Below are 24,552 nucleotides of genomic sequence, written 5' to 3' on the forward strand. Positions count from 1 at the left end.
ACTCTGCTCATCCAGCTCAAAGCACTTCATAGCCACTGGAAATCTTTCACAAATCATTTTGGCTTTGCCTGTAGAGGCAGCAAAATAGAGAAAGACAGGACTTTCTGCTTCCGTTTGTATGGTGCAATCATGATAAATGGGTTTCCTCCAGAAACACATTACAATTCTCTTCCTTAAGCATCCTCTGAAATCCTCCTTTTAACTTGGTAGCTCCATCTGTTCAGCTTCTTACACTCTGATATGTTTTCATCTATAAAAAAGTCCAAATATTGTGAGAAACCAGTCAGGAGAAGGAACAGCCATCTGAATCCCAAGCAACAGTGTGTTTTGGTTTGATACCAAAGACAGATATTGAAACTAGATTTTGGTCTCCAAGCCACAGATGATCATTGGGTACCAGGTGTTTTCGTACACAGACTGCTCCGAGCCTGGCAGGGGAGCATTTTTTTGTACTCCATGAGATGTTTTTTCTTGTCAAGAATTATTGGTTGGAGTTAAAGCTCACTGTCTGAGCCCTGCAAGGATGCTGCAGATGTGTTCTTCTTCCTGCGGGCTGCTTTCCATCATGTGTGGCACGCTCGACTTCTACATTCAAAAAAACCCAACCAAACAAAAAAAGTTCCACCAGGTGAAAGAGGAAGATAAATACCTTAAACTGCCTTAGTATTTCAGTGAGCCCTTTCTCTTTTTAACACCATTTTTTTAAATAAGGCTCAGTTAGGTTGCTTGCAGTCAAAGCACAGGGCACGAGCATCGATTTTGGGTTTGGCAGCTTTTGGAGCCACACACCGCTCTGGGGAAAGCGTGTCTGTGCTCTGGGCTGCTGCCAACACATCTCCAAGGAAGCTTCTAGTCATCACAATGATACGTCGTGGGCTGAACTAGTTGGGGCACAAGTCTCCTGGCCAAGAAAAAATGAGACCCATAGCAATTGCATATGATCATGGTAGACAAGGGTGGGTTATTTCTTTGGCGAGGTAGGTCTGAGCAAGTCGGTCTTTGCAGCTGTGGGAGAAAAAGCAGTTTTACTTGACTTGTTGCTTACAGCATGTTTTTTCCTTCCCTCCCCTTCCCATAGTATATGCACATGTTAACGTTTGTATCAGGCTGAATAGTTAACGTGCCTGCCCTGGAAAGATGAGGAGGAATCTGCATGATGAAAATGGAAAATTTAATTTTGCTTTTTGTACAGTGCCTGGTCTGGATGCTTTTGTTGATTTTTTGATTATTGCTTGTGGTTTAATGAAAAGAAGTGAAAGAATCCTATGTGAGTCCCTTTTAATAGTTCCAGATTTGAGAAATAGTCTGAACTCAGCAAGCTTGATCGTAATCTTCCAAAGAATTTCAAGCTCTTGTCCTGCTCTCCAGGGAACCTGCAGCTCATATTCTGTTCCTTCTGTGCCTTTCTTTCTGAGTTTTCCAGTTTCAGTATGTAAAAATGTTAGAAGGAAAAGATGGTGCCATCTTAAGCCTCTCCAAGTTTTAATATTTTGTCCTTAAAAGCATTAGATTGCTGTTCAGCAGTATATAGTATTAGTCAAGCTTCTGACTGTGAAATGCAGATAATTAATTGTGGCTTTAATCTCTGAATTATTAGCGAAAAGATCCACAATAACTGGAAGTTTTACAATCATATTTGTATTTTCTTCTCCAGGAATTTGACCCTGTTTTTTAAAAAAGACCTTCTTCCTCTTTAAAGTCTTTGAAATGTAATCTTCAGGATGGTTTAAATAAATGATATGTTTTACCCACAGTTAGAGGCATACACACTTGGAAGTGGCTCAAAACATTTGAAAAAAAAAAAAGTAACGTTAACTCAGATATTCTGTCTCTGTTAAAGATCAGGGGACGTGGTAGAAATGGTATATTCTCAGCCTTTAGGCTATCACATCATTTGTTGCCAGTTCCTTTTTGGTTTAGTCTGGCTGATCTGTCAGAAGTACAAAAAGGTATCTAGCAGATATCCATTAAGAGTTTTAGCCAGTGTATCTCCTTACGACCTCGGAGTCTAGAGGAGTAGTTGAAATGTTGGCAAGGACTTGGTTGTGCTATTAATTATCTTCATGGAAAGAAGATATGGGGTAGTAAAGGGCCCTAGCAAAGGGCCTGTTAATCTTACCAAGAGCAGCAATTATTGGCTGGAAATAAAAGCCACGGTTCACATTAGAACAGACTAATTTCTAGTAAATTAACTAATTAATCATTGCAACTGTCAAACCAAGGAAGTAGATCCTCCACCTCTTAGACTTTTCAGATGAACATGTGTGTGTTCCTCTAGGAAATATTTACTACTTGGTCATAATCTGGGAAAAATGGACAGGAGATTGTATAAGGCATTAGAATAGACATTAGAATAGATGTTCTAACTGTACCTTTTAGCTTCTAAAACATAGGGATGAGTAATCTGTCTGCACAGACATTTCCAGTACTACTCCCATCAGGGAAGTTCCTTTGCTGTTAGGATATGTCTCCATCATAAAAGGCTACGGTAGATAAGAACCAGATGCTGCTTGTCTTCCCAGATTACTGCTACTACCTCCATGGTAGAAATGACCCTTCTTTCAAGTCAGTCTTTCCTCTCAGAAGTGAATTTACTGAGGATTAAGGTGGGAATGGGTTCTCTCCTGTCCCCAGTACATTAGCTTGAGCTAACAGCAGCGTATTCTCTTTGCTATGGCACGTGGTTGTGTTTTTACAGTTGCATAGCACTCTAGTTTGCAACTGGAATTTTCTTCTGGCTTCTTGTTGTTCTGAATTGTGCTTTAAAAGGCTTTTCTTGAAAAGTATTTTCTTTGGCTTCATCTCTTGGGTTCTCACTAGAATCACATGGACTCCTGTAAAAAGAAGGGAGTTAACTTACCAGCTGGCCTTTGTCTTTCTTCACCAAACTAGGTTTGGCATTAGCGAAAAGTTTTTTGTGTCCTAGGAGAATTCACAAGAGGGATATCATCTAGAGAAATTCTGAAAAGAGAATGAGTTCTGCATTGTCTATTGCTCAGCATTGCCAAGAGAGACAAATAACAGTGGAAAACCCGCATGTTCAGGCTCTTCAATTAGCATGCTGATCCAGCACCACTGTTTTGTTGTGCTTCATCAATATGCAGATCACATCTTGCCTTCCCCTAAAGCATCAGCGGAGCTCAAAGAAAATTATTAAAAACACCTTGTATGAGATGAAAGATCTGATGAGGTTTTGTTTCAGGTGCGAAACCTGCTCCTGGGATTTGCTTCGAGAGAGTCAATTCCGCAGGTGATCCATATGGCAACTGTGGCAAAGACTCCAAGAGCTCCTTTGCTAAATGTGAACCCAGGTAGGGTCTTTCCCTACAACCACAGGAGCAGATGCATGGTGGTGGGAGAGGGCTGGTAACATTCAAAATTATCTAACTCATCTTTGGTTTTGTTTATTTCCTTCAGAGATGCTAAATGTGGAAAAATTCAGTGTCAAGGGGGAGCAAATCGACCTGTGATTGGTACCAATGCTGTTTCCATAGAAACTAATATCCCACTTCAGGAAGGTGGCAAGATCTTGTGTCGTGGTACCCACGTGTATTTGGGTGATGATATGCCCGATCCTGGTCTTGTGCTGTCAGGAACCAAGTGTGAAGATGGAAAAGTAAGTTCTGAAATGCTCCTAAACAAGGAGAACTACCCTCATGCTGCCAACTGTTTTGTACTAAACTGACCAGTTTTTGCTTTGTGGTTTTTTTTTTTCTCCATAAAATAATTGTTTCTCATGCTCACACTGAGTCAGGTTTTTACTCCCTTCTTTTTTCGACCACTATTCTGGATCACAGATTTGCAGATGCAATGCGAGTTGCTTAAGTTTATAACTGTTTTTCTGAGGATAGTCCCAAGGATCTGTCTGTGTAGGCTAGAGGTTTTCTGCAAAATAAGTACAGCAAAATACATCACAGGATTGTTAATGAATTTCTGAGGAGTTCAAAGTATTTGCTTTCCCAGTGTCTACGGCATTGCAAAATTGTTATTAACTTCACTTCAGGTTTCAAAATGTATTATATCTGCTGATCATGGCCATCCTCCTTTTTTTTTTTTTTTTTTTTTTCAGAAAAAGCTATCTCTATATGCATTATTAGAAAAATATAAACTCATTGATGTTCAGCCACTGAAACTGATTTTTGCAATCATATTTTGCAACCTTTGTGAATTACCCAATGTGAATGTAGTCCAAGTTTCATATGGCTCTCGTAGGCTCTCTTTCCTGAGAAAAGGAACAGAGGAAGGTGGGAGACAGCCCTGAGTTTACAGGAAGGAGCAATGGAAAGCAGTCCAAGAGCTATTGAAATGAAGAAGGTTTCCATACCCTCAGTGGATTACTTGCAATAAGAAAAAAAATAAGTGCTTTGATAATTTGTGGTAAATTCAAATAAGCCTCTGAATTTCTGAATGCTTTTGAGTTATGTTGGATTATCACCCTGCATTGGGAACAGGTTTAAAATATGTCCCTAGTGAAACTGGGAAAACAGGAAAACAACCCTTACAATGTTTCTGAGTCAATCTGTTATAAAATGTCTTTTCAAAGAAAATTCAATGCTGGGAAAGCACCCCATTATGTTTTACTAATGAGCATTTAATCTTTCTAATCTATCTAATCATACACATACACACTGTAGAATACACAGGCTAATACTTATGAAATTGTATGTTTTACTCTGAGAACATTAGTGCATTTGTATTATGGATTAAGAATATGAATTTAAATATTCTTGAGTTTTCTAAGCTGAAGATACACACTTTGAAATGCAGCCATTTTAATGTGATCCAAATTCTGTCAGCTACTGCACTATGAATATTTGAATTGTGAATACTGCTGTAATCAGACCATATTCTCTACATGCGTGCATGTTGATGCTAATTCACTCTAATTTCCTTTCCATTTTTCCTTCTCCCCAGGGGATAAGTGCCCTGATTAAGCATCCCTGTCGTCTCCTTCAACACTATTCCCTGCTTAATGCTAATGATTGTAACTGACTTTTAGTACTACTGAACTGAACTGCAGTTAAACATGAGCAAAATTGTGCAGTGATTTTATTTTATTTTTTCTTTTGGTCAACATAGCATAGTAACAGTTATTCCACTCCTAATTTCTTCTTTTTTTTTTCGCTTTTGAGTGGGATAACTTCTCATTACTGACATCTTCATCAGTCATTTGATTGTTTGATAGTATTGTTAGATGGTACTAATCTTGCTTTACCTCAATTTTCAGCTATATTGGCAAAGTTTACCTGTAATGACTGGGGAAAAAAAAATTGAATTTTATTACTTTGCATGTGCTCTTTGTTTACTTCCATTTTCTATAAGATTACACTTAAAGTATTACACTTTAAAGATGGTTGGTTTATGTTTGACCATAGCTTGTTTAGCTCGGGAAAACGCTTAGAAAGGCCTCAGTTTTGCTGAAGAACACTGATGAGCCCCTATATATCCTCAGCTAAATATGCAGGCTGTCCTGGGTTCAGGGTCTGTACTAGCACGGATAAGTATTGTGCTGTTGATAGAACTGTGCTAATTCACACCATGAGGGGACCTGAACCTTCCCTGAGGAGTCATCTGCTGCTTGAAGACATGAACGCAGCCAGATCAGGTACATGAAACAATCCTCCCCAATGCATTCCTTTCTGAAAAAATGCAAATTACTGGTTTTTAAATTGGCTTAAAAAAAAAACCCAAAACCCCAGTGGCTCAACACAAGTTCCACTTCAGTGAACTGTGAGTGTTTATTTACCCGAGCTCAGCATATCAACCACATACGAACTATGTCTGAAATTCCGTATTGGCCAGGATGCCCATCGAGAGCGGCATTCTGCTTCCACAAGTCTAGAAGACTTACAAAGGCAGAAGAAGAAGAAGACACCGAGTTCTGGTGTCCTTACCTTTTTGTCGGTGTAACGTTGTCAATGCAGCAGTTGCATTGGGAAATCTGGAACTGCTACAAGAGCCATCGATGGATGAGATGTACAGAGAGCTGGAGAGGGACATGAGGAGGGACTTTTTACAAGAGTGTCCACTGATAGGACAAGGGGAAATGGGTTTAAGTTGAAGGAGAACAGATTTAGACTAGGTCTTAGGAAGAAATGCTTCAGTACGAGGGTGGTGAGACTTTGGAATAAATTGCCCAGAGAGGTTGTGGATGGTGAACACCTCCCTGGAGGTGTTCAAAGCCAGGTTGGATGGAGCCTTGAGTAGCCTGATCTAGTTGAGAGGCGTCCCTGCCCATGACAGGGAGGTTGGATTAGATGATCTCTAAGGTCCCTTCCAGCCTATGATTCTATGATTCTACGATGCCTTGTGAGCACCAGCAGTTCTGTCTCTATTAAAACTCCTTTTCTATTATTTTACAGATTTGCCTTAATCGCCGGTGCCAGAATACGAGTGTTTTTGGTGTACATAAATGTGCCACAAAGTGCCACGGACGTGGAGTAAGCATTATAGGAACACTTTTTTTACAATCAGTCAATAAACACTGGACAATAAATCATTTTACTTACTAGCTTTGGGATCTATGATTGTTTTTGATATATCAAAGTCACTGCAATACTTTTTTATTATGTATTTCCATTATGAGTGTCTCTTATACGAACTGCAAGCAATGAAATTATTTTTATTTAACAAAGAAATATTTATCAGGTAGTAATTATCTTGTTCTTAATTAACAGTCTGTGATAAAAAGGAATTCTGTCTTCTTCAAAGCAATTCAAAGTCTAACCTTCCTTCATGAAGAATTCCTATTAACATTTCAAAAAATACAGTTTCTATGTGGATATAGAGAAATTAAAATATGCGTTTGAATTGAGAGTCAAATGGAAAATCATTTCCAAAAGTACTAAAATAAAGTAAAACCATATTGATGAGTTTCATGGCATGAAAGTGGTGCAGGATGAGAAAATTTGATGATATCGGTTAATAATATCAAAGTGTTTTGAAACCTAGTCTATATTATGAAAAATGTTAATTATGTCAAGCTATGCCTTATTAACCTCGATTTGCTATTTGTTCCTGTGAAAAGCTGTGGCAACCACATTGGAAGAGCCACAGAAAATTCTCTGTCCTCTCCCGAGAAGAGATTTTAATTTGCTTTAACTTATTTATCATCCTACATTTGAAAAACTGTGCAGTGTTGACACACTAAGCATCAGCTTAAACAGCATCTTTATGTCTGTACAAAGGAGAACCTCTGGTGACTCCTGAGGAGCAAAACCTGACCTTGTGGAATCGTAGATGGGAACTCCTGTAGTGCTTTAATTTAAAAATAATGCTTAACAAATGATATTTTTAATTATCTTGCTGTCTTGGAAAAGTAAATCTGGGGTTTTTTGTGCATTTCACATGACCATAGCTGGTCTAAGCTATGTGAATATTTTAATACTCTGGAGACACGGCCAGTATAGTCTTTCCGAAAGCCTGCCAGCTGATCTGGCCAGAAAAATGCATATTTGCAAACTCTTGTGAAATAACTAGCATTTTACTGAGAAACCCATTTATTAATCTAGTGTCTGGTTTCTCCATGGTGCTGGTAGATCAGTGGTAGCACAGAATTTAGGACCATATTGACAACTAGCCCTAAGCCCAAAAAGCTTTATTTAAAAATCAATTTGAGCATCCACATGTGACTGTGCCATCTCTCTCGTGCAACAAAATTTTTGGCCCGTTCAGTTTGTGTATTCTCTTGACAGAGCATGGCGCTTTGGCCTCCACTTGGTCACTGCTTGGGTGGTAGCAACAGGAAATAAAAAGCAGCTCGTGTTTTGAGGGGTGTTTGGGACTGTGAGACCTCCTGAGGAAGAAGCCATGAGTCTACCGGCTACTCCTGCTCTGATCAGCGGGAACAGGCTGTTAATGATGGACTCCAGTCCTTTGGAGCTCTCTTATTCTGCAGGGAGCATTTGGTAAATCAAGTCTTGCTAATTTTAACTTAACTCAAATTAAAACCACCAGAACACTGAGGACTGTATCTTTATAAGACAGGGCAGGTGTGATACCAAAGGGAGGGTTTCCTCAGCCCGGATTCCACTCTCGCATGTTCTTCCAGCAACTGGTTCATCTTAAAGCTGGGGGATCTGAGCAGTGGAAAAATCAGCCTGCAGCCCAGTGCAAGCCCTTGATGGATAGGAGCGTTCAAGTGGGCTGACAAAGCTTTAGAGCCTTAACAGCGTAGAGAGACTCTCGTTCCTGTGAAGGCAGAAGGAACAGAAGTTAGAAAGCAGATAGTGTTGCTGCTGGAGGCAAAGAGAGAACAAGAATTAAGAGGTGTGTGATTATCCTCATATTATTGAAGTTGTCAGCTGGTGCAACTCAAACGATTACCAGCCAAATAAATAATGCTTTTTAGGATCCCTGTTACTCCATGGTGTCTCGCCCTCAGAGTTGCTCTACGCCCTCTCAGTTGTGCCTGTCGGCAGATACCAGTACATCTCTCTTCTTCTACGAGGTTTACCTCTTTCTTGTTTTTGCAGGTCTGCAACAATAAAAAGAACTGTCACTGCGAGGCTGACTGGGCCCCCCCCTACTGTGACAAGCCTGGGTTTGGTGGCAGCCTGGACAGCGGGCCCATCAGGCAAGCAGGTGAGTAGTAATTCATGTTTTACCTGTTGTTTCCATGATAGAGGGGGGGAAATACAAAGGGTCGTCTTGTAAGCAATGAGCTTGCAAGATGGGGAAATAAGTCAGTAAATCAAACAGCTTAATCCAAACTCTAGAACACTGGAAACAGGTTGCCCAGAGAGGTGGTGGATGCTCCATCCCTGGAGACGTTCAAGGCCAGGTTGGACAAGGCCCTGAGCAACCTGATCTAGTTGGAGATATCCCTGTTCCTTGCAGGGGGGTTGGACTAGATGACCTTTGAAGGTCCCCTTCCAGCCCTAACCATTCTATGATTCTATGAACTTGAAAAACGTAGTGAAGCAAAACCAAGGCTGGCTGAGCGCATCCATTTTTTTGCATAACAAAAGGCACAATGGTCCTGGTGGGTTCTTCTCTTTGCCTTTCTTTTTTTTTTTTTTTTTGAGATACCTGGTCAAGTTTAGTAGCTCACTGCAGTAAGTAGGAAGTAGTATTGATTTAAGCCGAGGACAAGGAGCTAACTCCCCCTCTTGAGCTAATCCTGCTGCCATGGTAGATGAACGTTGCAGTACTCTTGGGTTCACCTTGAGATATGCCAAACTCCAGTGTTCTCCACTGAATGCATCAGGAGAGAACTACCTTATTGTACATATAACCACCTGTGTCTGTAGTTGTGTGCCTAACAAAGAGTGGGTATTGCAGTGATTATAAATGCAAAATTCTTGCATAATCAAAAATATATTTGATATTGTGCTTTTAAGGAGGATCTGTTGTATTGTAGAAAATAGCAGATTTCTGACTGTGTCAGATTAAAACTATATTTTATAGATAGCTTCCACATTTTTACCAGAAGTTACCCTCATATATGACAGTAGTAGGAAATGTGCATTTTCTATAATTTGCATTTCAATTTCCTCTTGTTCATTCTGTAGACCATTGGCTACAGTATCTCGCTTCACCTTTGGCCAACCTCAGAAGGAATTATTTCTGCACATTGTGAACTTTTATAGGATTTGGTAATCATCACATGCCAATTTTTCCCCAGAGTACTGTAACTTTAGTGACTTCTAGAGAGATGTTTCTGATTGATGTCTGAGTAAGTGACAGGACAAGCAGTCTACTCGCATATACTTACATAAAACTTGCTGGAAAATGATCTGCATGTTTTCAAATGCATAATGCTATTCAAAACCAAAATGGATTATATTCTCTACACGCCAGATCCTGCAGTGAATTGTAATACTGGGTTTATGACATCACAGTCATTTCCATGACAAAGCTTCACATTATGATTTCACTGTGAAAAGATCTTTTTTTTTAAATAACTACCAGTCGGTAAGATAGCAAAGAAACTGTGCTCAGGCACTGAACAAGTGTGATCACTTGCATATGAAATGTTTTCTTTTAAGATTTGCTCTAAAGCATTATGGTCCTTTTTCAGCTTACCTGAAAGCCAAGTACCTAGGGAGCTACAAATATATTATAATAATGTGCTGCATAGACAATGCTAACTGGAGAAGACAAAAACAGGACATCTTGATAATTCTTGCATTTTGGAAGCCAACACTTCAATTTAACAGAAAATTGTTTTAACATAGTTTAATATAGTGTGGTAGTTTCACCATTTTTCTCTAAAGACAGTGCTGCATTCAGTAATACTGGCAATAAACAAATATGGAAATTGCTAGAGGACCTAATTTTCTATCACTGCCACTTGGATTTAAATCTGAAGACTTGATGGGGTGGTTTGGGTTATGATCTGAGTAGTTTGCACATCTCTAAATCAAATTACAGAAGCATTAGCTCATTAAAATACTTTCATCTTAGTCAAACAAGGCACACGCTCTCATTAGTATTTAGTAACTGATTTTACCCGGCCGATCTAGAATAAACCGATGTGTTTGACACTCGATATTTTTCTCACACAGAAGCCTTAAGTATTTAATTTGATTAATTTAAATTGCATAATCTTAGTTTATTAATTTTATTACTCTTGTAGAGGCGGTGAGGGATTCATCATTCTGCAGTGCTGTAAGGTACCAAGTGTAGCACTTCATGCCCCGTCGAGCCCCACGTGTGGTTTGTTCAGCCAACGGTGCTGACTGCGTTCACCGGCATCCCAGTGAGCTTAGGCCAGTAGATGAGAGCCAGCTGGCTGAAAATCCATCAGGATAAGACTGAGACAGTGATGAGAGGTTACCCGAGAAAGATTAAAGATGTTTCTCCTACCGTGGGAGTGTGCGGTTTTTGGGTCAGCAGTCCTGAAGAATCACAACATCCTCTCCTCCAGGCAATGGTCATATCGCATTTCCATAACCATCAGAGCTGCTGCTTACCTCTTCCTAAAAATAAAGCTTTCCTTCAGCTGCAAGTCATCTAGTCAGGGTTCACCTCACCCTTGTGCCTCACTTAGGTCTCAGCAAGGTACTTAAGGTAGCTTAAAGCACTCCAAAAACTGGAACGAGTAGGGAAGGCTGCAGCCCCTCGCTGAGCAGAGCATCCCTCTGAGCGCACGCAGCGTGGTTGCTGAAGGCTTTCCTTCAGCTCCTCGCTTGCCTCCGCATTCGACTCGAAGGCCATCTGGGCTGGACCACAGTAGTCTAGCTTTCAGACTCTTTGCCTAGCATTAAAGCACAATGAAACACTTGAAATGGGGTTATAAAGGAGCTGCTGATATTTAAGAGACAGAGTATTTAAAAGTTGGCACGTTATCGAACCATATCTGGGCACTTCGGTCCTTTTTCTCTCCCTCTCAGCCTCCATCTCCCTGCCACCCTGGCAGCCCATGAAGAAGGTGCCAGTCGGCATCGCTACGCCCATCACCCTGGGGGTGTCTGGATGAGGCCGACAGCCCATATGCCCTACGGTCCCATTTGCAGGTGACAACCTAAGCAGGACCTGAACAGAAAGAGTACATGGAGATGTCCGTGTTTGGACCCCGATATCTGACCAGAATAGAATAGCTCAGTTGGAAGAGACCTAGAACGTTCTATTTTAACTAATTTTTCCCCAATGTTAAAGACGTGACTTTAAAACAGACCAAAATTCAAGCAGCAGGCTGGAAGAAATAAGAGTTTATTAGTCTTTAATTCATAGTTTATTCACTTCACCTGCATTGCAGTTAGAAACCTGGGCCAGGCTGCAATGTCCTGCTCCACATCCATAACACATTTCAGTAAAGAAGGCTCTAGATAGGAGTTAACTCCCTGTGTTTTGTTGCAGATAATAAGAGTTTAACCATAGGAGTGTTGATAACCATTCTGTGCCTTATCTTTGCTGGATCCATCATGTATCTGAAAAGGAAGACTTTCATGAGATGGTTGTTTACAAGTAAAAAGACAACAATAGAGAAACTAAGGTATGATCATTTCCCCTAATTATACTCTCATAGATTTAGTAGAAAGTAGCTGTAAACGTGGCAGCTGTGGTCTTGACATTCATCACAGAGCGGTGTGAACGGGTGAGAAAGAGCCAGCTTTAGCAAAAACGTTCACCGAGCCTTAACAGTGGTGTTTTTCTTGGTTTAGTTTAACTTTATTGGTTGTCAGTAAATATTGCAGGTTTTGGTTTCGCTGTATTTCTCTTTTGTGATAAAAAATTAAGAAGTGGAGGAAGTATTGCTTTTTTTTTTTTTTCATTTGCTTGAAATAGTTTCATTACACTGCATGGCCTTTTATCTAAACTCAGTCGAGTGAGCTGAAACTTTCATATTTGAGGTCATTACTGTTTAAATGCTAGATTCATTAAAATAGTCTCTTGGGTGTTACAAAGCTGCATTTCCACAGATTGCAGAAGCTAATTTAACAGACTACTGGTTTCCAAAAAATCAATATTTATTTTTATTCTTGCAGGAGCGCTAGACAATTTTTACTTTCCTTCTTTACTATGAAAAGTCAGAAAGTCCTTGCAAAATCTTGTTCTGAAAAGAGGCTACTCTTTAAAAAAAATGTTTATAAAGCAGAACGTTGTGTTTAATAAATACATGTTTGTGTTGCAGGTCTGTGAATCCAGCAAGACCTTCCAGTTCATCTGAGCCTAATCATGTTCATACCACATCTCTCAGTAAAAATCTCATCATAAAGCCACAAAATACAAACATACAAAAAGTGAGTCCCTAAATAGTTTAAATATTGAAAAAAGGGGGAAAACCCCATATTTTATGTTTGGATCTCATTTAAGGAATTTATTATAACACAATCATTACATGATCTTAATGTCACGTAGAACTAACAATATGTAAAATGGGAGAAGATGCAGGCTTCAAAATATGTTTATGGCTACCAAGTTGCACCCCCATGGCAGGGGGGGTTGGAACGAGATGATCTTTAAGGTCCCTTCCAACCATTCCAACACAAACCATTCTATGAAAGCAGAAGAGAAAAGCAAGCAAATAACACAGATTTTAAAGTAGCAATGCTTATGTCAACTCTTGAAGTTTCTAACTTTTGGTTGGGGTTGTTTTTATAGAGAGAAGGTCCAAGACGACCACTGCCATATCAGATCATTGACATCAGTAACCCTGTGAAGACACACAATTTGCCACAATTAAAAACACCGCAGCGAGTCCTGCCACCCCTTCCCCAGCTGCCGTGTCACCAAGCTGTGCCTGAAAGACCCTTGCCAGCTAACCCTTCGCTGAGGTTCACCCAGGTAACCACTGATTTTCTTGAAGCTTCCCTTCTATTTAATACTCAGTGTGTGAGTATCTGCATGTGGCGAAGAGGAATTATGTGTTTTCTCATCCATCGTATTGGCTTTTTGACCAAGTATTTTCTTTATGCTTTGTACAAGTTCAGAAATGCAGTGTAGATATACTGGTTTATGTCAACTGAGGCTGTCAACCTAAAATTTAGGATCCTGAATACTGTCTTTGGCACTCAAAAGAGACAACAGTACGAATGAGCTCCATATTACAGGCAAGCTCAGGCTCACCTCGCCAGCTGCCCAGGTGGAGGGGAGACTGTACGGTTTGTTAGCAAGGTGTTAAATACAGGGGTACAGTGTAGGAAGTCAAGTTGCAGATGTCTTGCATGAGAGCGAAAGCTTGATGTGCTCCTGTACTGCTGAGGGGTGTAGAGATTGCTTGGCTTTTTTTTTTTTTTTTTTTTTTTTTTTTTTCCCAGAGCACAGATCTGAAAAACAGACTTGTAATTACCCTCACTATTTCATGCAGACGTACCTTTCACCGCAATGTTTTAAATAGAGCTGGTAACTCTTTTTTTTTTGGTAATAAAATGCATCTCAAGGTGATATTCAAGGTAGATGAAGTTGTCTCTGTTAAATTGTCCCTTTTCTTGTCGCTGGCTTCTCTTGTTTGGTTGCATTTGTAGCGTGACTGTGTCCAAGCAAGGGAATCAGGCATCCAGCTATTTCTGTTTTGTAGCCACTGTGCTATTCTGGATATAGTACAAGATTAAAATGAAGTGAATGTCGTTATCATCAAGCTGTCTTAAATGAGTATCACATTGGTTTGGATGCACGGGCTGCAAATCCGTACTCAATAGCTGTGTCTTGAGTGACTGTGCCTACCTGAACCTCGTTAAGATGTCCAAGGACAGAGCACCTTCCTGATGCAGCAACCTCGTGAGCTACTCTGAGACGCTTTCCCAATGATTTATAGGAGGATGTGGCTATGAGAAACAGTTGCTGCAGTGCAGTGCTTTGAAAAGTGGTTGTAAAAAGAACACAGGAACAAAAAAGGGATGAGACGGTGCTGAGCTGCTATGGCAGTGTGCTTACGTATTATGACAGCAGAAAAAGGGCATCTAGCTTTAATTTTGTCTAGTCTGAACATTGAATCACTCACGTTAGACCAACTTTTATAACTGTAGCCAGTTTAGTAATTGCTTTCAAAGTATTTAAGGTTTTTCTTCTTCCCTTTTCCATCTTGGTAGTCATTTATTTTCCTTTTCAGGGGAATGGGAAATACCGACTCTTTCTAAAAATCAATTTTATAGGAAACCTGTAGTATTTGTTTGTGTTGCTTTTGTCTTTAGCTCCAGTGGCTTCATTGTTTATTTTCTTGCATTCCTTAAACATTCTGCATATTTCATAGTGGCCAAAGTTAGGATTTTCACTGCAAGTGCTTTCCGTTTTCTTAACCAATGCTTCCTTTAAAAAATAAAAAAAATCTTCTATTTCTTCTTATCTAGCAACTTATAAGCTTACACTGTCTCCCACTAGCAGAAGACATACGGTGAAGAGGCTTTCCAAGAGAAAGTAACCATTTCTTATTCTGATGGTGCATCTGTATCTGCCCCGGCCTGTCATTGCACATCAAAGCCAACCAATGCACCACTACAATTCATACAATTCCCCATCTCTGGAAGTGTTCAAGGCCAGGTTAGATGAGGCTTTGGGCAACCTGGTGTAGTGGCAGATTTCTCTGCCCATGGCAGGGGGGTTGGAACTAGATGATCTTTAAGGTCCCTTCCAACCAAAACCATTCTATGATTCTATATTCTTCAGTGCCCTCCCCTTCAAACCCCACAAAAAAGTACAAGGTAGAATACCAGATCTCTAGTGTTATCATTACCAAAGACTGACAAATCTGAAACTGCCAAAAGCTTTTCAGTTTGGCCACTCACATTAGTTGACGGTTTACTCCATCAAGCAAAATATCACTGTTTTCAGTTACTGCATGAACAGAGGTAGGACAAATGGGATCAACTCAAAGCACCCTAGTGAATGAGCAAGAGTGGCTTCCTTCAAAATTATATCCTCAACTCAGGATTATCAGAAATAGCTGCTTTCTATATTCTAGGGACACAGAAAATACTGTATGGAAGAAAATCTTTTCTTCTGAAGTTAGCAATTTTACTTCCTCAACACTTGGAAGAAGCAAATTAACTTGAGAATAGTTTTGGTCTAGTTTATATAGATACTACTTGACGTATTGCTTCAGCACTCTCTGGAAGTGTCTCCATCAGGTCATCAAGAGGAGCACTTTAAAAGTCATTGCTACATTCATAATATCATGCAGATGCTGAGTACTGCAGTATAGTGCTGAAGAAGAGTATCTGAAACCATTCACTGTTTCTGTGGCTTCACAGCTGGCCTCTTCTCCCTTCTGAGAGGTATATTAAGCACGAGCTACTTTCCCCACTGCCTCTGGGCTTCGAGCAGCGGATAGCTAAGGCACAACATGCTAAGTAGACTCTAAGACAACTCTTTTCCCCTCTAGTGGCTGTTGAGACAGCAGTGAATGGATTATTATTCTGCTCTAAGATTTCCTTTCAGATGAGTAACTAAAATAGTAAAAAAAAAAACCCCCACACCCAACAAACCCCACTTAGCAAACAAACTGTTGCCAAGTTTAATACTTACATCTTTTGACTGATAACAGCTTTTCCTTCTTTCAGATGCTGTCAGAAGGCAAATATACTTTATTTACGGGCCAGATTCACAGTCAATATAAATCAGCCCAGCACCACCGAAATCAAGGAGTCGGTGCAGGGTTCCTACTAACCGTGGGTTCAGTCTGTGCATTCTGATTTGATCCCTTCCACTTGGTTTCGTTACTGTTGGCATTCAGTTGCTGCCTCTGATGCTGGCACCATCCTATTACGAAAATATATCTCATATTTTACAGATCATCCTTATTACAGGAAATATAGCTCGGTGTTTTTACTTTTCCCCTAGTAAAACTGAGCTGGGCGCACCTTCTGCTCAGTTATTCTTGCTAATACCATTCCTCTCTCACCTCAAACTGGCTTTAGACACAGAGGGCTAACACAAATTAAGTTCCCCTTCTCACACTGCATTTTAGGCAAGAACCTTCTTCCTGTTGCTTGTTTAAAAAATTTATCAGTGAAACAAATTAAAGCTTCGTGCACCTGATGTCTTTGTAGGTGCTCGTATGAGAATTATGTTTTTCTTCCCAGTGGAGCTGTAAGAAATCATGACAATATTAAAACAATACTTCCCCAATACAGACAGAGACTGAATGTATTAAATGCTAAGTTGTTGATATATAACGGGACAAAGAAATCCATCCATCTTCGCATTGAAGAGCTGAAGCTCTGTAGAGGGAAAAAAAATGGACACATGTTAACGTACGAAGCAGTATCAATTTGGATTCTCCTGTGGCACACAAAGAATATAAAAGACCATCCTGTAATCAGGCTGGGGAGAGGGGATTTATTTCTTCAAATATTTTTTCCTCTGCTTCTAAGGATATATGTTTTCCTGGTGGCATTAGCTGGTGCTGGTGCCTCCTTTCTATGAAGTGCTTCTCCATTTTGCTTCATCTCAGCCATTACACATTCTCCATCTCTGGTTTTTATCTGAATTCCTTCCTTTTTTTTTTTCTTCCTTTCTTTTACCCTTTCTTACCAGCTTGCCACATTGGACTTCTGTCAAGCCACTTTGCTGCTTCCACCTTAAGGGTATTAATGCAAGGTGACATTTTTACAAACTCGAGGAGGGGGAAGAAGAAAAGAAATCAGGTGTTGGGCTTGTGTACCCATCAGAGTTATATTTATAGTATGAGTGCTGTTTCAACATACTTCCTCACATGGATGTTTCTTCTGGAATAAGAGGGCCTAAAGAGTTGGCTTGGCTTAGGCACCAAAGATTATCTTCATGCTCAGCAGTGAGAAGATGCTCACTCCACAGCTGAAGAACTGTTCTAGATCAGCACATGTGGATTAGCCATACTGATAGGGTCTCATTAGTACTTAGCTGCTCCAAGTTTCTCAGAAAGTCAACGTTTCCCTACACTCAGGTGTTGCAGGTGGTGATAAGACATAGGACACAGCTAATAAACACAAAGAAATAAACCAGGACAGTTCTCTCTTCTTGTTTATTCTCCTTACCAGATCTTAAGCTCTTCAGACCTTTGTTTCTCTAGACTGCTGAGCCTGGATGGGTTCCTCCTCTCAATTATGGTACCTAAGAATTCTGTGAGTTTTGAAGAGTACATACAAACCATGCAATAACAATTAGGGACTAATCAAGCAAACAGCTGAATACTCATGTGACCAGACAGACTCATGTGATTCATCATGTAAAAGTACTTGAGGAAAAAGGCCCCTTCCCCCTAAGACAGAGCTCTTGGACAAGCTTCTTTCAGCAAAATGTGTTTATCTTGTTTTATAGAGGAAGAAGTTCCTCTGGATGATAGTCAAGACTAATTTTTATATTGAAGGAGAAATTTTGGCTACACAAGAAGTTAAAATAAGAAAGGGTTTTTTCACGTTGCTATTTCTCGTTCACTCAAGAATTAGTAGATGTTATGCCCATAGTGAAAAAGAAAAGGGATGTTGTATACAGCTTTAAAATGTAGTTTGTGGTAAACTTGAAATTACTACATATGGGGTTTTCTTACGCTCCGTATTTTCTTCTTTATCAAAGTTCTGACTGATAGTCAACCAGAATTTTCTTCTTGAAAGAGCAAACATTTGCCATGAAAAGTAAGGAAACAAAGGGATGCTCACAATGAATAATGAAAAGTTGTACTTTATTCATGAGCAATTCACACCTCTGCTTGTCTTGATTACATCTTTCAGGAGATCTTTAACTAGATGATGCTTGTAAGCCCTTCTTGTTTCTTTTTGGTCAATTTTACTAATGATAGTTATGGCAAACTAATAGTAAAGAGTAAAAATTATTTAGAAAAAGCATAACTATGCAGTTCAAATAGTAGAAGGATCTGAAGTGAGTTTTTGGATATATTGAGAGTTTTTGTGTGCCCCGAGCAAGTCACTTAATCTACCCCAGTTCTTCATAATGAAGACCACAAGCAGACATGTTACCATGTTTGCAGTGTTTCAAGGACCACACAGAAGAGACATTAGCTCATGCCTGACAGCAGATGACTTCTGTTCTTTATTAATGAATCATTTAATTCCACAGAAGGAAAGCACAGCAGCATCTCTAAAAAAAATATTCCACAGATGCTACCAATTCAAACTGGACTTGAGCGGTTTGTGGTCATCTGCGTTTGTATTTTAAAGTCATTTCTAGTATTTCCATTTTTCTGTATAACTACTTTTACAATGTTGTGTATACAATCTGTGTTGTTTTCATTTACCACCAATTAATCATTAACTAGAGATGCACCTAATATATCTAGAGTAAAGAATCAAAAGAAACAAAATCATTAAAATACAGCATTAAACCTTTGTTTTGAAATATAAGTGCTTCTTTACTCAAAATAAGTTATGGTTTACTCTTTTAAATACATCTAGTCTAGAACTTACCTTTGATTTATCTCAGTTATGTTATGTCAATTCCGAAGACTAACATGAATCTTATTTTTTATAACAGGAAAACCACAAACCAAACCCTCCTCGGAAGCCTCTGCCAGCAGACCCTCTGACCAAAGCACGCTGTAGCAGTGCACACACACCGGTGCCTGGGCACACCAGAACTCTGCCTCACGTCACTCCTGTAAGGTTAGTCCTTACCAAAATTGCTGATTTATAGCACTTCTCTCAATGACAAGTCTTTGAGCAGATCCACTGTGCTCTGAGTAGCTATGCTCTGTTGTAGCTGTTGTTGAGAGCAACAGAAGTGTGAGAATTTATAATACACATGCAGGTTTGACTGTAAGCATCTGACTGGATATTTATAAAAACTGCCCAATAAATACAATTCCTTGCAAAAGAAAGGACTTAATAAGCACCAATTTCAAGAGAAACAAAGGTCTCAACAGGATCAAGTTTCCTACTCGGACCACCTACAGAATCAGGCTGAGAACTGAACGCTGTTAAGATCAACCACCAATAAAAGCAATTTTCCGTTCACACGTTTCAGAATGGAACATCAATTTATATCATCTGAAAATAATACCCAAAACACTCAGAAAGGACACAAATTGTACACTTCAAAAAACCAAAAAGGATGTTGAAAAAAAAAAAAATCTGATTGGGCATAGTTAATTCACTATGTTAATGGGCAGAGTCAGTATTTTCTTACCCAATTTTCTTCAGTTCCCTACAATAAAGAGTGAGCTCCAAGGAAGATAAAGTATTTTAAGCTGCAGGAATTCTACTACTGAGGCACTTAATTGCTCAGAAAAATTAAAATAGAATCAAGTTAGTTTCTTAATGCTTCTAGCAAAAAGACTGCAAGAGTGAAGTTTGATAAACTCCTGGCCATCCATTCTAGTAACATATTCTGAAAGTACTAGTATTTCAAGCTGACTACAACTTTTTGAAAGCAACTGCTACTCTACAGCATTAAGTAGCATTTTTGAATTGATGAGCACCCAGAGAAATAAAGAGTTTAAAGAACACCACCTGACACATTGAGCTAGCTTATCCCACTGGCCAGGCAGTAATTAAACCTGAACTGGAAACCAGGAGCCTGCTGGTGCCATTTAGGCTTCTTGATGAGACTTGCTGGTATAGTAACATGTCTGATCTCCTCCCAGCATGAGAGTCCCATGCTACGTGTCTGAAGTTAACTGGGGTATCTCGAAGAGGTTTTACCATTCATCTTCATGCCTCAAGCACGACGCTGGCAGTGAGAACTAGCAAAAGTTTCAATAACAATTTGCTGTTTTCTTTCTTTCCAACAGACCTGCTCCTAAGCATCCACCCCAGGTATCCAGGTCCAGCAACACTGCTGATGTGAAATGACTAGAAAATCTGACACCTTTATTTTAAAAAGTGAAGACAGAAGTTTGCACTATCTTTAAACTCCAGCTGGAGTTCATTTTTATGACAATACTTAGACTTTTTAATGTTTAAAACAGCATTATTTTTAAGAATTCTGAGCTACTGCCTTTGGTGCTGTGCTGTGCTATGGTGCTCTGTATACTTGCTCAGGTACTTGTAAATTATTAATTTATGTTGAATATTTATTACAGTGCAGTGCACTGTAGTAGATATTTTTACCATAGCTGAGTTTTCCTAAAAAGGAAGCCTTTTTTTGTAATATTTCATTGAACTTGAATAATTCTGCTCTATGGTCCTATGTAGAGTTTTTAGTTTGATCTATTCTTTAAGGAGTGCTGATACTCATGGATCAAGTGTACAAACAAACTCAATCTCAATGGTTCATAACAAACTTTTGAATAACTATGTCAGAATTGAAAGAAAGAAAAAAAGAAATCTCTTCTGGAACATGGTGAAATGCCCAGTATCTGCACACAGATGTGTAACAGATGTGTTTAACCAAAGTATCGCTCAGTGTTAGCAGCTGTACTGTAATTTCAGTTTTCACGTTACTGTTTTGAAATCTGTGCTGAAAGAGGATGTATTCACTTTGGACAAGTTCTCTCCCTGAAGAAGTACTGTATTTCAGAAAACTGTATTCTTTCTAACCTCGTTTTCCTCAAACACAATGTGGTTAGTAAATATGAGTGCAGATATCAGGCCTCCCAGTGTCGTTACCTTTTTGATGCTTTGGTAATTAAATCCAACTGTACTGTGTAAGGTGGTACCATCTCACTATGTTGCATAGACGTCCTGTTTGGACTGACAAGACGTTACACGCAGGGGAAGCCAGGCGTTACAAAGAATTACATTTTAAGAATCAACTATTATAATTATTTCTTTTGCCTCATCGCTCTGCTTATCAACTGTATTTTGCATATTTACTACTGTTTTGTATTTAACATCTAAAATATTGTTCTGGGTTTCGTAATTTTCAAATCAAAATGAGTATTTTAATACGTAGACTTTGGTTATCCTAAGACATGGGAAGAAAAAATTCATCTCTCTACTTTGTGGTAGCATTACATCTGATCTCTTTTGCAGCTTTCCAGTAGCACTGCTGAATACAGTTGTTTCACCTGTGCTGTAATAAAACAATTTTCAAATATCAGTTGAAATAGAGGGAGAAGGAACTATTACCTTATATAGGTTAGTTTCCTCATTTCTTGTAGTTTTTGTTTCTTTAAGCAAAAATAAAGCATTGATAGAATCTTGGATCTCATTTCAGTAAGTGTAATTGTATTTGATCTTCCCAGTTTTCCCCATTGTCGCAACATAGCACTCATATTTATTGATAAACTAAATAAATCATGGTTTAATTTGTTGCTGAGTAGCAAAGTAAATGCTTCACAAAAGCATTTCAATTCTTAAAGCAACTCTATTAGCAATGACAGTGCTCTACGCATGGAGAATCACTACAACGGTAGGATGCTGACTTACCCTAGGCTCAGCAATGCAGTTGAAACCCAAATCGTGCTTTTTATGTATTTTACATCTTTTGCATTTAAAACACTAATTTATTCCTGTCAATGGTAGCTTTTTATCTAAAATGGGGAGGTGAGGGGGCATCTCAATTTGAAGCAGACATGCGATCTCAGTTTGCTTGTTTGAATACTCCCATTTTTAGAATGACAAGTCATCATGTTGTATCAAAATGTTTCTGGCAACTGCTGAAGTAAGTAGTGAAAGAAGAAGGTGAAATTAAATGACTAAAAGTTTGGTTTATCTGCATCAGAAGTTCTAACATCTGAATTTAATGGCACCGGCTTAGGTCAGACTTAGCACGTTACTTTGAAGTAACCTGTAGGTTTAAAATAAACGTGACCCACCTATGCAGCCTTACAAGTATAGAAATAGAAATATCCATACAGGGCACCTAGTCCTAGATCTCTGTAATTGTGAGCAGCCATCTCACCAACACTGAGTCCAGAACAGTCTGCAGACCATCTCTTCTGGGACCTGAGCACACCGAAGCTAGAAAGCTTCTCAGATGATGCTGAGAACCTGTTGGAGATACAGGTGAGTGCCTCCTCCCTCCTAGAGAAACAGCAAACACACGCACACTTTTCACGTATGGAGGAAGGCTGCAGATGAATGATAATAAGGACACTGCTAGGTGTTCCCAGTCCCACCACAGTGGAGTTTTTAAGACAGAAACACCTGGCTGGTCTTACTGGCTTGTATCCCTCAAAGAGTCCAATACCTGGTGGTTGGTGGATCCCTGAGCTGACGAACAGCACAGCTGCGTGGTATCACACCTGCTGTTGCTGGAGGAAGGCAAAGTCCAGCTGTTCAGCGTGGATGAGGCACGAGAGGACATCCATGGCTGCTGCAGCTGAGCGGCCGGAGCCCAGAGGCAATGGGCATCGCTACTGCAATACCCCTTACTGTCTTTAACAATTCAGAGAGAGAGACAGAGTGCAATCTGGGGGAAAAAAATATATTTAAACAAGCAGATTACTAAGCAGAAAAGTATACATCAAATTTATTAACTATTAACACTTTTCTAAAAATGAGCAGCTGACGCACATGTATCCAGTGACGTAGACATGTCGTCATATTACATGTCATGCGACACGTCCGTATTATCTAACAGAGTTACTGTCTCATTGGGCATGGCTAAAACTAGAGGTTTCTTTTTTTTGGAGGAAAAATCATCATTCTCTATCTGAAACAAGGGCAAGCAAAGCCGAAGATCCTGTAAAAATGACTATCAACAAAAGGTAGTTACTGGCAAACTACATGCTGATTTTTTTTCATAGCAAAACAGACAAGTAGGTGCGATGTATATAACAGTCCTATAATCAGGAATCCTTCTAATTAGCAGATATGCAAATATATTTATACATATTCAGATGCAACAGGCAGAAAAGGATCAGTAGCTTTTAGAGGGGGCAAAAAAAATAAATAAACCAAACCAAAAAAAAGCAGCTATCCAATATTTGGATGCTCCATCCCTGGAGACGTTCAAGGCCAGGTTGGACGAGGCCCTGATCTAGTTGGAGATATCCCTGTTCCTTGCAGGGGGGTTGGACTAGATGACCTTTGAAGGTCCCTTCCAGCCCTAACCATTCTATGATTCTATGGTTCTATGATTTCTTTGTTTTCATGCAATTTTTTTTTTCCCCAGGATGTGAGTAGTAGCTGCCTGTGTGATTTTTTTTTTCATATGAAATTAGTGTCTTTATGATTAGACATGCAGATGTCACGTGAAATTCCATTGTGAAAACCAGATGAATGGTTTTACATTCTTAAGGACAGTGCAAGCAAACAAATTGCAATGGGATACACCAGGATGGGAAATTGAACATTTGCTACTCTGTGGTAGCTGCTCAGTGTATGGACCAGTAGCAGCTGGTTACAAGAAGAGCTGGCAGCACAGGCTTTAATCTCTGTCATAATATACTTACCTATCTCTGTGCTCAGCGATCTTTAACTTTTAAATCATCTTTAAAAATCAAGATACATCATCCTTTAAATCCTCAGGTTTTTATAGTGCTCCATTTGTCTTCGTGGGAGAGATCTTCTGAACAGACCATGCTGATGCCCGCTCTTCCTTTCTGTCCTCCATACACATTTTCCAGCCTCCAACCTACTCGACATGAGACACTGGTGTAGACAAGTTCCCTTTCCAGAGGCAGGAACACAGTGTGCTGTCCCCCCAGCGCTGCATGACAATGCTGTTATTCTGCTAATCAATAGAACAGCAAGTACTAAACACCACCAAATAAACCCAATAAACATGCAGTAAACAAAGAGAAAATTGCATATTTACCCTCTTTCTCCCATCAAATCTCTTGGGTTTAGTATTCCTTTTTTTTTTTTTTAAAGCTGTCAATTATCAGAGTAGCAAGATTTTTATTTTTTTTTAAATTTCATGGAACATTTTAAGACCCTTTTCAAAAGCTCAGAAAAGAAGCAGATACATAGCTTTTTTTCTTAGTTTCAATTCTGATTTCTTCTGATTATTTGAGTATAAAACATTAATTCTTCTATTAACTTCCAATCAAATAACAGCATTTTTTAGTTTAACTGTAGATTACCATGTAACAATAAACAATTCATTCTTTATCTTACAAGCTTTCTCCAAAACATAATTTTTCTTAACTCAGTAAAGTTAAAATTCATTCTGCACGCTGACCATCCTTCCAGATAATTTTACCACACTACCAAAAATTAAAGATGTCTCATACATTACAGGCAGCTGCCCTTTTCACATAATACTTTTAAGAGAGAAGTATTAAAAATCTAGAGATTACTGAGATAAAGTTTTGAACTCTTGGAATTCAGTTAATTCAGAAATCAAATA

The 24,552-nt window shown here is 39.3% G+C and overlaps 1 protein-coding gene across 1 annotated transcript in view; it reads left to right on the forward strand.

The window, feature by feature from the left end:
* Positions 1–20,165, forward strand: part of ADAM12 (ADAM metallopeptidase domain 12) — a 193,602-nt gene extending 173,437 nt beyond the window's left edge. The window contains exons 15-23 of the mRNA XM_086617005.1: positions 3,203–3,311; positions 3,418–3,616; positions 6,363–6,440; positions 8,475–8,583; positions 11,803–11,938; positions 12,578–12,686; positions 13,048–13,230; positions 18,850–18,977; positions 20,105–20,165. Coding sequence (XP_086473131.1) covers positions 3,203–3,311; positions 3,418–3,616; positions 6,363–6,440; positions 8,475–8,583; positions 11,803–11,938; positions 12,578–12,686; positions 13,048–13,230; positions 18,850–18,977; positions 20,105–20,165 — 1,112 coding nt within the window. The remainder of the gene's footprint in view (positions 1–3,202; positions 3,312–3,417; positions 3,617–6,362; positions 6,441–8,474; positions 8,584–11,802; positions 11,939–12,577; positions 12,687–13,047; positions 13,231–18,849; positions 18,978–20,104) is intronic.
* The last annotated feature ends 4,387 nt before the right edge of the window (positions 20,166–24,552 follow it).

Source organism: Tauraco erythrolophus, chromosome 9 (genome assembly GCF_009769465.1).
Source record: "Tauraco erythrolophus isolate bTauEry1 chromosome 9, bTauEry1.pri, whole genome shotgun sequence".
Taxonomy (NCBI): Eukaryota; Metazoa; Chordata; class Aves; order Musophagiformes; family Musophagidae; genus Tauraco; species Tauraco erythrolophus.